Source organism: Adiantum capillus-veneris, chromosome 25, assembly GCF_014529385.1.
Source record: "Adiantum capillus-veneris isolate H3 chromosome 25, ASM1452938v2, whole genome shotgun sequence".
Taxonomy (NCBI): domain Eukaryota; kingdom Viridiplantae; phylum Streptophyta; class Polypodiopsida; order Polypodiales; family Pteridaceae; genus Adiantum; species Adiantum capillus-veneris.
Genome location: NC_140955.1, coordinates 125,741,043 through 125,754,266, shown reverse-complemented (window position 1 = coordinate 125,754,266; position 13,224 = coordinate 125,741,043). Strand labels below are relative to the sequence as shown.

The 13,224-nt window shown below is 50.2% G+C and overlaps 1 protein-coding gene across 3 annotated transcripts in view; it reads right to left on the bottom strand.

The window, feature by feature from the left end:
* LOC147425607 (mechanosensitive ion channel protein 1, mitochondrial-like) overlaps positions 1–12,672 on the bottom strand; it is a 188,151-nt gene extending 175,479 nt beyond the window's left edge. Inside the window, exons 1-2 of one of the 3 annotated variants that reach the window (XM_086499758.1) lie at positions 12,508–12,627; positions 12,097–12,269 (exon numbers count right to left, since the gene is read on the bottom strand). Coding sequence is in view for 2 of the 3 variants with exons in the window: in XM_086499757.1 (XP_086355883.1) it covers positions 12,508–12,582 (75 nt within the window). In the remaining variant the exon portion in view is untranslated. Of the gene's footprint in view, positions 1–12,096; positions 12,270–12,507 lie in introns of all 3 variants that reach the window. The other 2 variants (XM_086499757.1, XM_086499759.1) reach the window with 2 other exon arrangements.
* Positions 12,673–13,224: the final 552 nt, after the last annotated feature.

Here is a 13,224-nt window from a genome sequence, read left to right as displayed (position 1 = left end):
CAAAACCACTCAAGTTAGCTCAAAAATTTCCGAGGGACAATCAGTTTTCTCTTTTTGTTAAGGAGTTGGCTTCTCCTTTCGGCTCTTTTGATCAAGGAGTTTGCCTCTCCTATTGTCAAGATAGGAACTCTTAATATTCTGGCATAGAAAAAATTAGCCATCACACCCAGAACGCATTGATCTTCCATCGGTGTCTTGATGCACTAAAATTACATACCCAAGCAATCTCATCCAATTAGGAATATTCAGTAGTTAGCACATCACAATGCAGCACAAATGCTCACATATGCATGTTACAAGACACAACGAACAGTGCCGTTGAGCACTCCCTTGAGACAAACGGTCTGCGGTATGAAGCTACTCAACGACTACCTCGTCACTCCCCCGCAAATAACCTAAAAAGGTCCGGGCCATGAGCTCAAAGGATTGTACAACCAAACGCTCCCCAGACCACAGCCTGCGTCGCTTGGAGGTTCAAGCATACAACCAAACGCTCCCCAGACATCCCGTCTACGTCGTTCGGAGGGTTTCTAGCATACAACAAAACGCTCCCCAAACATCCCGTCTGCGTCATTCCGAGGTTTTCAAGCATAAAACAAAACGCTCCCCAAACATCCCGTCTGTGTCATTCTGAGGTTTTCAAGCATACAACGGAACGCTCCCCAGACATCCCGTCTGCGTCGTTCTGAGGTTCAAACAATACCAAAACAACATTTCTCACTTCTCCACCGGGAGTAAAATCACAAATCAATGAAACCAGTATTAAAACTAGAGTCTAACAATTCAAATCAGCACCAAGACAGGTTTAAAACAAATACTATCCATTTCAAACAAATTCTAAACAAGATCACCAAACAAGTTCTCAAACAGATTCTCAGACAAAATTCAAACTTAAAAAGCAATCTTGACATCAGTCAAGCTCGAAAAGTCGACTGACTTTCCATCCTAAAACCTGTACCAAAAATTAGGGTTAGGTTCCTTCCAAAAGGTCGTAGCCGACCCCAGCATGATCCACAAACTCTTGAATAGTCGAAACAAGCCTCGATAAGCAATGTTCCTGTGGCGGTGATGGTAGTTCCAAGACTTGGCAATCACACTAGACCTCCAAGGATTTTAGCTCGAAAAGAGACACCTACTGAGAGACGTGGAGAAATTTCAAGTTATAATCTGCTAGGGTTTCCATGGCAAGCATTTCAAGATACCCCACTCTGCCAGAAGTTGCACTCCGAAGGAAGATGTCAGAAACCATATAACTTCAGGCAGAAGTTTTCTTGAAAGCTTGCCAGGTCCTTAAGAGTGTGCGGCTTGGTAGCTATAGACTTCCACCACTGCATGGCACTGCCTCTGAGAAAAACAGCAGCTCAAAACAAATCTTGGATCCTTCTCTTGCAAATGATCTTTATGGCTTATGCCCTGTAAGACATGAGTGGGGTGTAGACGGGAGCGCGCCTGATGCGCGATGAAGTAAGGGTGGGAGTGGCTAATAAGTCCAGGGTCGGAACTCGAAGATACTTCAAATAAAATTCCAGTAGCCCTAGTGTAAGATGTAGCAGAAGTGAATGTTGAACTTTGCTCAAGATGAGTGCTCCGAACTGTGCTCAAGGGTTCCTTTTACTTATGGAAGGGAAAGCCTTCCGTTCTTTTAGTGAGAGAGTGCAAATGATCACAACCAAAGTGGTAAACACTATGAATGAAGGTACTGAGACTGAGAGAGAAGAATACGACACCAGAATGTTGCCAAACCCTCCTCCAAGGGCCCCACTCTCGATGGCAAGAGCGGTCTATGCTATTGTTTGCACAAATCTCTATAATGCTTGGACTTGCCGACGATGTCGACGACGATAAGGACAACGACGGGACGGGCTGAAAACTAAAATCGCTAAGGGCTGAAATCTGAAAATCTTTATCTGCTGAATTCTGACTCTATGTCGAACGCAGATGCTGAAATCTGCGTTTTCCGGGCTGAAACAGTAAACTTCGCCGGATCTGACCGTGCGACGAGGATCTGCTACGTGAAGGTGAGATCTGCGAGGTTCGGGGGTTCTACTATGATGCTTGACTGCTGAAAACTGAAAACGCTGGTCTACTAGTCGATCTTGTCGCGATGGAACTGCAAAACGCTGATTGAACTGCAATCCAAAAAACGCTAGGGCTGAATGTCTTTTTTTTTTTCCGAGAAAAAGATCCTTCTATTAGTTATTGAAACTGCCCATAGGGCTACAACCACCTCTTCAAGAGAGGGCTACAACAACCATGGTGGGAGACTCTCCCAATGAAAAAACCAGCATATGTACAATAGGGCTAAATCAAGAAATGGGGGGAGGGAAAAGCCACACAGGTGGTCGGTAGTGCCCTCGGAGTACACCCTGGACCATGGTGTAGAAAGGCCCAGGACACCAGAGTCGAAGGAAAGCCTCTCTGCGCTCCCGCATGCGGTCAGAGCTGCCTTGTAGTCCCTCGAGCACAGAGCGAGCCTCAAAGATGCGGAAGCAACGGGCCCGCCAGATGAACCAGAGGGTCAGGCCACTGATAGGCTCCCAACACTCCTCTCTCTCACTGCACCACTCCTGTGGAGTAAGCTCTGTGGCAGGCTGGAGTGTAGGTTGCCTCCTGCATCACTATCATCCTGCTGATGGAAGATAGCTCAAACTGAAGTGCCTGGTCCGTGAGGGTGGACCAAGCAGCTGCTTCCCAAGTGTACTGTCAAGCAATGGAAAGAGCAGGCATCAGCCGCAGAACTCGAAGCCACACCTGCTGTGCCGAAGGACAGTCCAAAGAAAGTGACGCTGACTCTCCACAAGATGGTCACAAGCTGCACATGCGGTCGAGAGACCACTATGCACTAGCCAGCTCCCAACTGCTGTAGCTCTGTGTGCGACCAGTCAAGGTGACTCGCCTCGGCTGTCTGGAGTCCCACAACCTCTCGCAGAAGGCTGCCAAGAACTCGGCTGTGAGACCCTCCTCCTGCCAATGAGGTGCTGCAGCGGGGCGGGCCTCTCTCTGTGCTGCTAGTATATGACGTCCCAATCGAACAGTGTACTGAAAGAACGGGACACCTGGGTGGTCTGCAGAAGAGAAGGGGTCCCTCCAGAGCCACTCACCAGGATCCCACTGTACTCGTGCCGGTGGACAGCACTCCCAAGCCCACAGCCTCCAGTGTCTAGTCTCAAGAGTTGCTGGGTCAGGATCGATGACACAAGTCCTCCCACAGATGCCCACCACTCGGATCCTCTGAAAACAGCACTCTGCCACTTGCGGGGCCTCTACTGCAACTCGCTATAAGCATCCCCCACCCTGAAGCTCGGAAAAAAGGGATGGAACAGTCTCTGAGCAGGCCCTGACTGAGATGAGAACCTCCAATCGTGTCAAGGCTCCCATCCACCTGGGTGCTACCGGCTCGAGAGGCGTCAGCCACTCAGCTGGAACTACCTTTGAGATGTCCTGGCACATGCTCTGTACCCCTCTCATGCCCTGTAGCTGGAGACCCTGCACCTCCTCTGACAAGCCTGTGAACTCTAACCATTCACCTAAAGAGCGCGCTGGACCCGCTGCAATGGGACCCCAGGAAACATGAGGCCGACTACCAACCAAGTGGCCTCTCTGAGTGCTAACCACGGGGTTCCAGACAAGGGGCTGCCGTAGCCACTCCTCTGTGCAAGTAGGCTGTCTCTGCTCTAGGCCTCGCCGCAAGAGCTCCCAAGATCGAAGCAAACTCACAGCGAAGCGATCCTCCAATCTCCTGCTCAAACCAACTCTGCGCATCTCTGTGAAGATCCATATGGTCGAAGGTCACCAAGGGCCTCCAGCCTGAGGCACCCTAGCACGAAGCCGCTGTAGCAAGAACTCTTTCCAGGGCTCCTCACCTGGAAGAAGTCTTCTGACTATGAACTTCCTAAGAAGGGCTCTGCTTTGCTGTGCTGGGTCAATGATCCCAAGCCCTCCCTGTGAACAAGGAAGAGTGATGACCTACCAAGCCACTTTGGCTCGGGCTATCTGAGTGTCACGTCCTGACCAAAGGAAGTGCCTCATCAACCTCTCTACCTAGCTGATACAAGAACTCGAGAAGATCCAGCAAGAAGTGATGTACCACATAGTCGCCAACATCACCTGGTTGGCCACTACTACTCTGTCAGCCAAAGAAAGTCGTGTTGAGCTCCAGTGTAACAACTTCCTCCTGATAGACAGGAGGAGAGGAGCAATCTGCTGCTCAGGAGACAAGTCCAAACCAACCTGACAGCCCAAGTACCGAACTGCAGTCCCTGGGGGAATCCACCTAAAACCCTCTCCTGGCCTCCAATCGAGCACAAGAGCACTACCAACCGAGAAAGCCACTGTCTTTCTCCAGTTGATCAGTGCGCCCGATGCACAACAGAAGGTCTCCAGAGCCTACTCACACCTGTGAAGGTTGGCCTCCTGGCCATCTAAGTACAAGGCTAAGTCGTGGGCAAACTCAGCGTCCAGTAGCTCATCTCCCCGAATAGGGAGTGCTAAGCCCCGTAGACCAACATGCTACGACACCAAAAACCTACTCATCGCCTCCGCATAGAACAGAAAGAGGAAGGGGGCAAAAGGACAGCCCTGTCTAACCGAATGTGTGAGCATGAAGCAATCACCTCTACCTCCTGCCAAAAGTACCTAACTGTGAGCCTGTCTGTACAAAGCTGACACCCCTCTGATCCAAGCATCTGAGAAGCCCATCCTGCGTAGAGTGCACTCTAGAAAGTCCCAGTCAACTCTGTCGTATGCCTTCTCAAAATCGAGAAGAAGAATCACTAGGTCCTCACCACGAAGCCGTGCTAGAGCAGAAGCCTCCCAAAATGTAAAGATGTTGTCAAGGATACTGTGTTCCTTGACAAAACCTGTCTGAGTCCCATGTTTAAGGCTCTCTAGAAGTGGCTGAATCCTCAAACTCAGAGCCTTAGCAAGAATTTTGTAGGCTGAGTTGAGGATGGTGATGGGGCGCCACTGTCGAATCTCATCCAAGGAGCCACCCTCATTGGGAATGAGGTAGATCAATCCCTCACTCATGCTGTCAGGCATCACTCCTGTGTGCAAAATAAATTGAAAAGCACTACAGAGATCTGGGCCAAGCAGGTCGAAAAAACTGGGAGTCACTCCATCCTCACCTGGACAGCTACCACAGGGGAGGGCCCTAAGAGCCGTGTGCAGCTCCTCAAGCTGAAGAGGCAGCTCAAGCCTCTGACGCATCTCCTCAGTCACAAGACAAGGCATCTGTGCCCAAACCTGCTCCCTACATGCATCCTGACGCTCTGACTGAGGCTCTGCAAACAGTAACTCACGGTAAAAGTCAGTAGCAACTGCACGCATATCCTCAAGCTCAGAAGCAACTGACCCGTTGGGCCTACGCAGCTGACTGACCTTGGCATGTGAATGCCGAGGTCCCACTGCCTCAAAGAAAGCACCAGTCACTCTGTCGTCCACCTGTGTCCACTGAGATGCATGTCAGTGGAAAGAAAACTCGTGTCGCCTCTCCTCTGTGCTAACAAGCTCTTGTTGAGCCTGTTGTAGCTGCTCCTCTAACCAAGGACTGTCTGGATGCTGCTCCTGCATCCTCTGCAACGAAGCAATGCCCCGTCTGAGGCGCTGCTCCTCTCTGGCTGCAGCCCGGCGAGCCAAAGACTCCTGAAGAAAGAAACGGCTAATCTGAGCTAGTCCTGAGGCCACTCTGTCAACAGGAGAATCTTGTCTGTCCAAGCTCTCTGTCCAGAGAGCCTCTACTCGCTCTCTGAGTACAGAGTCCAACAAGACCCTCTCTGGGATGTGAAGCATCGTGCTCCCTCTCCTCTACCTGTCTGCCACTGTGAGGATCACTGGTGCATGGTCCAAGAAGGAAGTCCCTGCCAGAATGCCAAATATCCCTCCCAAGTCACTGAGGTGGTCACTAGTGTAGAAGCGATCTATCCACGATAGATTCACTCTTCCCACTCTGCGGTCTGAACGAGAGAAGGCAAGGCTGTCTGGGGGCCTCACAAAACTAGAGTGCTGCCAAACATCCGAGACCCTCAGAGTCATATAAAACCTCTTCCAAGCTGCCAGTTCAACCCCATGCACAGTAGCATGGCTACCACCAATCCTGTCAAAAGGGTCCTCCAACATGTTGAAGTCCCCCCCTATGCACCAGTGTTCTGCATACGGCAGAGACTCAACTATCTGTGACCAAAACTCTGCTCGAGCACTTGCCACATTGGGTGCATAGATGTTCAAGAAGCCCACAAGGCAACCCTGAACCTGCATAGTAATCCATTGAGCCCTGCCTGGCACAATAATCCCTCTATCCACAATGGCATGCTGCAAAGTGTCCGCAATAGTCATACATACCCCACCCTGGATGCCTCCAGGTCCAAAAGCAGCTGACCAAAAAGTATCATATCGTCCACGCAAGAGCTGACTACAACGTCTAATGCGGCTCACACGGATGGTGCTCCTGGAGCATAAGGAGATCAATCTCTCCTCCCACAAGGCAGCGCTGAAGCTCCTGACGCAGTCGACCCCGCTGTCGCTGAAACTGGGACCCACCAAGTCCCTGCACGTTCCATGAGACGATCCTCATGGAGAGCGAGAGAGAACAGATGCTGCCGCAACGGCTAAACGGGCTATCTTTGAGGTTGGCTTGGATGGGGAGCAATCCGCCCATGGAGAGCGAGAGAGAATAGATGCTGCCGCAACGGCTAAACGGGCTATCTTCGAGGCTGGATTGGATGGGGAGCAATCCGCATCCGAGCGTCCTCTAGATAGACGTGACTGCAACGAGTGCCTGGCCCAAGCCCAAGCAGAGCGAGCCGTACGCAAAGCAACTTCTTCTATCCAAGAGTCCTCATGAATGTGTACATAGCATGGCAAGCACTGTGTATCGGCAAAGAAGTAAACCACAATGTGTCTACATCCTATTGTATCTGGAGGTGTCACCACAAACTTGGCCAATGGCCACAAAGTCTTAAGCATGTCTGTGACTCCTAGTTCTCCCATGTGGTGAGAGAACTCTAGGACCTGTGTCTGGTCCCTGCCGCAAAGGGGAAAAGAGAAGCCAACTGCTGAGTCCAAGGCCTCTGTCCCCCTAGCTACAAGGAACAGAACATGGACCCTGAAGCAGGCTGCCTCATGATCTGCTGAGGGGTCACCGAGAAAACGAGTAAAGTTGTAGTCGAAGAAGTCCCATCGGCGCCAAATGTCAATGCTCGTCAGACCACGAGGGATAGCTGCAAGGGGAGACGTGTGTACCTATAGAGGGGATCGCAAGAAAGGCTCTCTCTCTCTCGCCAGGCGACTCGTGGCAAAGGCGCTGCCAAGAGATCTCCTAGCAGCCGGAGAGGGCCCTGCCCCCTGGGTCGACTGTGGAACCGGAGCGGGAGGGGGAGAAGGAACAAGGGGGAGCGGTGGAGAAGAGGGGCGGGGGGGAGCGACAGAGGTAGAGGGGGCGGAGGGAAGAGGCGGCGGGAGCAGGAGACGAGGGAGGGGGGGAACTCTTGGGGGGGAGGGGCTGTCGAGGGTGAGGCTGGGTGGGGACTAGAGAAGGGACCTCATCCTGCTCAAGAGGACCGAACCGGTTCCCCGTGGGAACCCACTGCTGCTGGGTAGGCGCCTGAGGACCACTCTTGAGTGCCACGCTGTCGCTGTGGCCCCTGCCGTCGTCGACCACGGGCCTGATGCCATCCCTCCTCCGCTAGAGCCCCAGGCTCAATGGGTGGCTCTGCGTGTGTGTGTTGTGTCTCTGTCTGTGGCTGTTGGCCAGCCCTTGCAGGCTGGGGCTGAGTCTGTGGTGTAGGTCGAGGTCTCCTCCATGGACAAGCCTTCGCAAGATGGCCCATCTGTCGACAAATGAAGCACTGGTTCGGGGGGCCCAAATACTTCACACTCTGTCTAAACCAACCTCCACTCACCCAAGGCAAAAGAATGATCTTCGGGAGCGTGTGAGTGTCTCTGACCAAAACGCGAACTAAGGGAATGCCAGTCGCCTTGGTAGCTACTGAGGCTGCCGTGCGAGGTGTCTCCAAGACAGTCCCAATGGCTGAGCCTATCCTGGACAAAAGTGGTAAGTACTCCCTCCGCAAACCCAAAAAGCAGACGGAGATGGGGATGTCTGCCTTCTCTACTAGAAGATCCGAGGTGGGTCGAAACCATGTCTCCACTGTTGAAAGTGGGCTCGTGCTGCTCGGATGGTCAGTGGACTCATGGCGATGACCTTGGACGTCATCTCGGAGGTCTCAAACTCGATCTGATAGTAACCTCGTCCGAGTATCTGTACGTCCAAGATCTTGCCCACCTCTACGAGAAGGCGGGCCTGGAGAAGGTCACGCAGCTCTCCTCTGCTAGGTCGGGTGCCGAGAATCTTGCAGATGACAGACGTCGCCTGCAAGCGCTCTACCTCTGCGGCAAGGCTCGCTTGCTCTATTGGTGAAAGAGCAAGTCGAATGGTGGGCTCAGCGGGGTCGGGCGAGGGGGCTTCGGACGAGTCCCTCTGTGGCGGAGCTGGAGCCTCCATCTGTGTCTACTGCTGTGGCGAAGAAGCGAACGGAGAAAAAACCTCTGCAACCGAGCGCGCCGAGCACTGTCCAAAGAAACAATGCCTCCAAAGCCAATTGCAGGGAGACTTCGGGAAAGAGGAAGGCCAGGGGGGGGACAGATAAGGCGGGCCGGGGGGTGGCAGTTCAATAGGCAGCGGGCGGGGGGGGTGGTGGCGGCGGAAGAGGGCAACGTGCGAGCTGGGCTGCCGCGAGCAAGGACAGGCGGGAGGGGCCAGCAACGCGAGGGCAGCAAGAGAGGGGGGGGGGGGGGGGGGGGGGGGGGGGGGGTAGCAATAGCGAGCAGCGCCAGGTGACTGTGAGATTTTTCTCGGTTGAATGTCTTCCTAGTAGTGGAAATCTCCTAACGTTGGGCTAATCTGCTATGTGGCTGTGGAATCTACTATCTTCTGTTGTCGCCGGGGCTGATCTGCTGGGCAAAAACGGCAGGGCTGATCTGTCTTGCAAAAACGCTAGCTTTGCAGATGGTTGAAAAACGCTAGGTCTCTTGCGGGGGTTGGTCTTATTGAGAAGTTGCCTGTTGAGCAAGTGCTCCTGTGCTAGCGCTAGGTTTCTTGATATACTTGCTTGTGAAAATTGCCCTACCTAGTTCCGAACAAAAGTCACTTAAAAATAATATGTGAAAAATGTCAACAATAGGGAAAATAGATCTATGCACTATAAAAATGCTCCTGATGGGTTCTGACAGTAATCTGATGATCATGCTGTGTGCAACCAGAGGATATGCATCTACTCTAAGTGTCTGGACATGCAACAGACTCACAAAAGTGCCAGATCACTTCCTATTCTAGACCGACTTGATTCAATTGAACCCTTGTCGTGCTGTAGCTTGTCCACGGACACATAGGGTTGGATGTGTCACGTGACACCTAGTTTGCTATGTCTGCTCTTTTCTAGGACCAGTATGCTTTCACAAAAGCTCACGCCTGATGCTCTAATACCACCGTCACAAGACAGGCACCACGTGCCAATAGAAAAGAACAGACTGAACAGACTATTAGCACTTCAATAACAACTGAACTGAAAGAGAGAGAGCACACGTGACATGGAGTGGCAGGATTCCACCCCAGAGAGTATTGGCCCCAAACCCTTGCGCCCCTTTCGATATTTCTTCATATTACTTGAACTCAGTACAATCCCGGTACTCGCACTTTGCACCTTCTCACTAAAGTGTGCCAGAGACTGAGCCCTTCGCACTTATTTAAAGGCCCTTTGCCTATGAAAAGCAGTTTACATGAAAAGCCTCCAAACTTAAAAGCAGATGCCCACAAGCTACCAGTGCAGAAGCAGAATTCTGTACATCTCTCCCACGTCAGTAGTCAACGTAAAACGCGAAAATCCATACAACTCTACCACGTCAGCATATCAACGTAAAATCCGAAAATCCGTACGAGCTGTCAACATGAATTCCACGAATCCAAACAATTGCCACGTCATCTTCTCCGCGCGCTTGTGTGTGGGCTTTCTTTATTTTAATGTCTTTACGTCACTTGGGCTCCATCGGACGGGGTCCCATAAGTTGGTGGGAACTTCAACTTCTTCTACTTCTTAGGGTTTAGGCCCCTCGGCCAGGATCTGCTAGTTGGCTTAGGTCTTCAGTAGCTTGACACGTCAGCAGTTTGTGACACCTTCATATGGGTGTACCCCTTGGCGGCCTTGTGCTCACACCAAGGTTTCTTTTTCCCACCTCAGGTCGATTGGCCTGCCGCAATGTAGAGATGTATTTGCTTTAGATTGGCTAAAGAATAGTCTTAAATGTTGAGATGTTGATCGGATCTTGCGGTAACTGCTTGGATCTCCGAGGCTAATGGCTGAAAATGCAAAACGCTAGGCTATGGGCTGATCTACTATAGCCGATGTTGATGGGTTAATGACGATGGAAATGGGCTGAAATCTAAACCCCTAGCTGAAACTGGTGCTTGAGGGTTGGGAACTGCTAAAGCTAGGGCTGATCTAGTACTATCGTGTCGTGTTGATCTGCTGCTACAGGCTAAAACCGGGCTCAGAAATGCGAGGTGCTTGAAGGTGCTGATGAGAAAACGCTAGGTGAATTGGGTTCCGATGGGCTGGCTGCCCATAGGGTACTAAGGGTACTAACTTACTTGACCAAGTGGTGACCCTTTATATCAAATGCAAGTGAGGTAGAACAAAGCTCCTTAAAAGCCCCTCGACTTGCTAAATGTTGGCTAAATGTCAATTATTAATAAGTTACTAACCTACTAATAAGAGGTGCCTCGTATGCAAACTACCTAGGCTTGGTTCTGTAATAGACTATGGGAACACTCCCCACTCCTTACACCTACCAGACTCTGGATGTGCTCATGTGCAATCAGAGGTATGCAACTACACTAAAGTGTCTTCACATGAAGGCCTGCATACATGCTCACAAGGATGCCAGAACACTTTCTAGGCTGTCCTAAACCCTAGAAGGAGTTCAACTTGTCCACATGCACATAGGGTTCGATGTGCACGTGACAGTATATGCTTGCCTTGATTTTGTATTTGATTATTTTAGATAACTCTCAAGTTATTACTCTAGAGTTATTTGAGATAGAGTTAGCTAAACTTAATGCTCCTGCATTCTTCATCTCTCTCTAGGACGACTATCAAATAGCATTGCTAGAACCATCAATGCCAAGCAAGGCTGCCCCATCACTCACTTGCTCTCTTTGGACATTACGTAGATGAAATGGAAGATACGATAACATCTGAGTGGTAATGTCACCAGGCACATTTCCTAGAGCCACGCACAAGGGACTGGCACTTTGATACCTTGGCCACCCCAGCATTGTTGTACGCAGCGCCAGTATGGACACGGCCTATTGCCGCTCTCATGGAGCAGGCTAGATTGCTATCGCACATAATTGACAGCGAACTCCCAACACCGTTGCGGCATGACATATTGAGAGCATAGTCTGATGAGACAAGAGAATGAGGGATGGGTAAACATGATCTTCTTCGTGGACGTGGTCAAGAAGAAGGTGAAACAAGAGGCGAGAGGGACGTTATCAAGAAACACATGGTTAATGCTACTCTTGAGGAGGAAAGAATGAGGAAAGCTTGGTGCCACAACAACGCGCCCGCCCGCCCCCCCCCCCCACCCCCCCCCGGCGAAAGAGTTGGGATACTCTCAAGAAGGTATGCCATTCCAAAAATGCACAACTGGGAAAGATGCATATGAATGCACTCCCATGCTTAAATTTGGGAGTGGGGAGGACAAAACCACAGAAAAGAGTCTAGGTGGACAGAGGAGGAGATAGTATGGGCTATGGCTCACAATTAGTCTCCTTGAGAAACTCACATTATCTCCTGGTCTACAACGGTACTGAGCAGTAACCAGCTCAAGAGAGTTCACATGCTTCGAGAAGGGAGGCACTACGGTTGGTAGTGCAGTGGATTATCTCCATTGGCGCTGTGGGACTCCTTGATTCATGCACCATGACCCATTGGTGCAGATTTAGTTTCCGGCCAGCTACACACACACACCCCCAAAAAAAAACAAGAAACACAATCCCAGCTTTCAACCATATATTTCACAGTTGGATTCTATCTATACCTATTAGATCATAGAGGGCGTAGTTCATCTCGTCCCCCCGTCCAAATTGACCACGGAGCATACCACTTTGCTATGCTTAGCTGGCATGAGACTTTCCAAAATCCGCTTGCAACTTAGTACCGTAACCCATCTGATAGCAGGCCCATAGTGCTTGAATCTATTCAAGAGGCAGCCTGTACTTTCTTACCACAATTCAGAAGTTTCCATGACACATACAATTAATGCATGCACTTAAAGGATGGTGTGCGTGTGTGTGTGTGTGTGTGTGTGTGTGTGTGTGTGTCGATGCAAACCCAGCTTCAGAATTTCCTATACTTAGCTGCACCCTCCCAGCTAGACAAGACCAATGGGGCTGCTTCCGGAATGCTCTCTCTCTCTCTCTCTCTCTCTCTCTCTCTCTCTCTCTCTTACTTGGCGAGATGGGGGCTTGCTGGGGAAGGAGTGACCGAATGCGAAATGAGGCAGGAGAGGCGCAGACACGGCCATGGTGGCGGCACTGGCGAGAGCAGCTTCCGCGGTCTTCAAAGAGAGTTTGGCATGATTTGATTCGAAGTGACGCTCTGCTTATGTTGTTGCCATGCATGCTACTAGGTACGTCTTTTTTAATTTTACAAAAGGTGGATAAAAAGAGACGTGATTTGAAGTGAGGTACAATCAAAAGTCTTTTTTTTTATTTTGGCTTTGTAAAAGAAGCATTAGAGTAGAATTGAGCTACTCAAGTCCCTTGCTTTCAAAGTTTTCATTGATGATTGAAACTTACCTTAAATGTTATTTTAATTTTAAAATATTTAATGAATCTTTTTATTTCACCTTTCTAAAACGAATCATCACCCTGCATAACTCTAGTAAACTACATCCATAATATATATATATACACACACACATTAATGATTTTTTTTTTCACCATTTATTTCATAGCTTCACATGGTTTTATTTTTCTTGCATCTTATAGCTTAATTTCAGTTAGTGTTCGGGAAAGTCTCTTTTATTAAGCGGTCAGTTTTCTCCTTGCAAAGAAACAAATTGGAAATACTAGCAAAGATTTTGAGATTTGTAAGGTTTTTGAGCTATTTTGTCACATATATTTCACCGGTTTTTCTTCCCTTTATCATGGGCAACCGGCCAGTC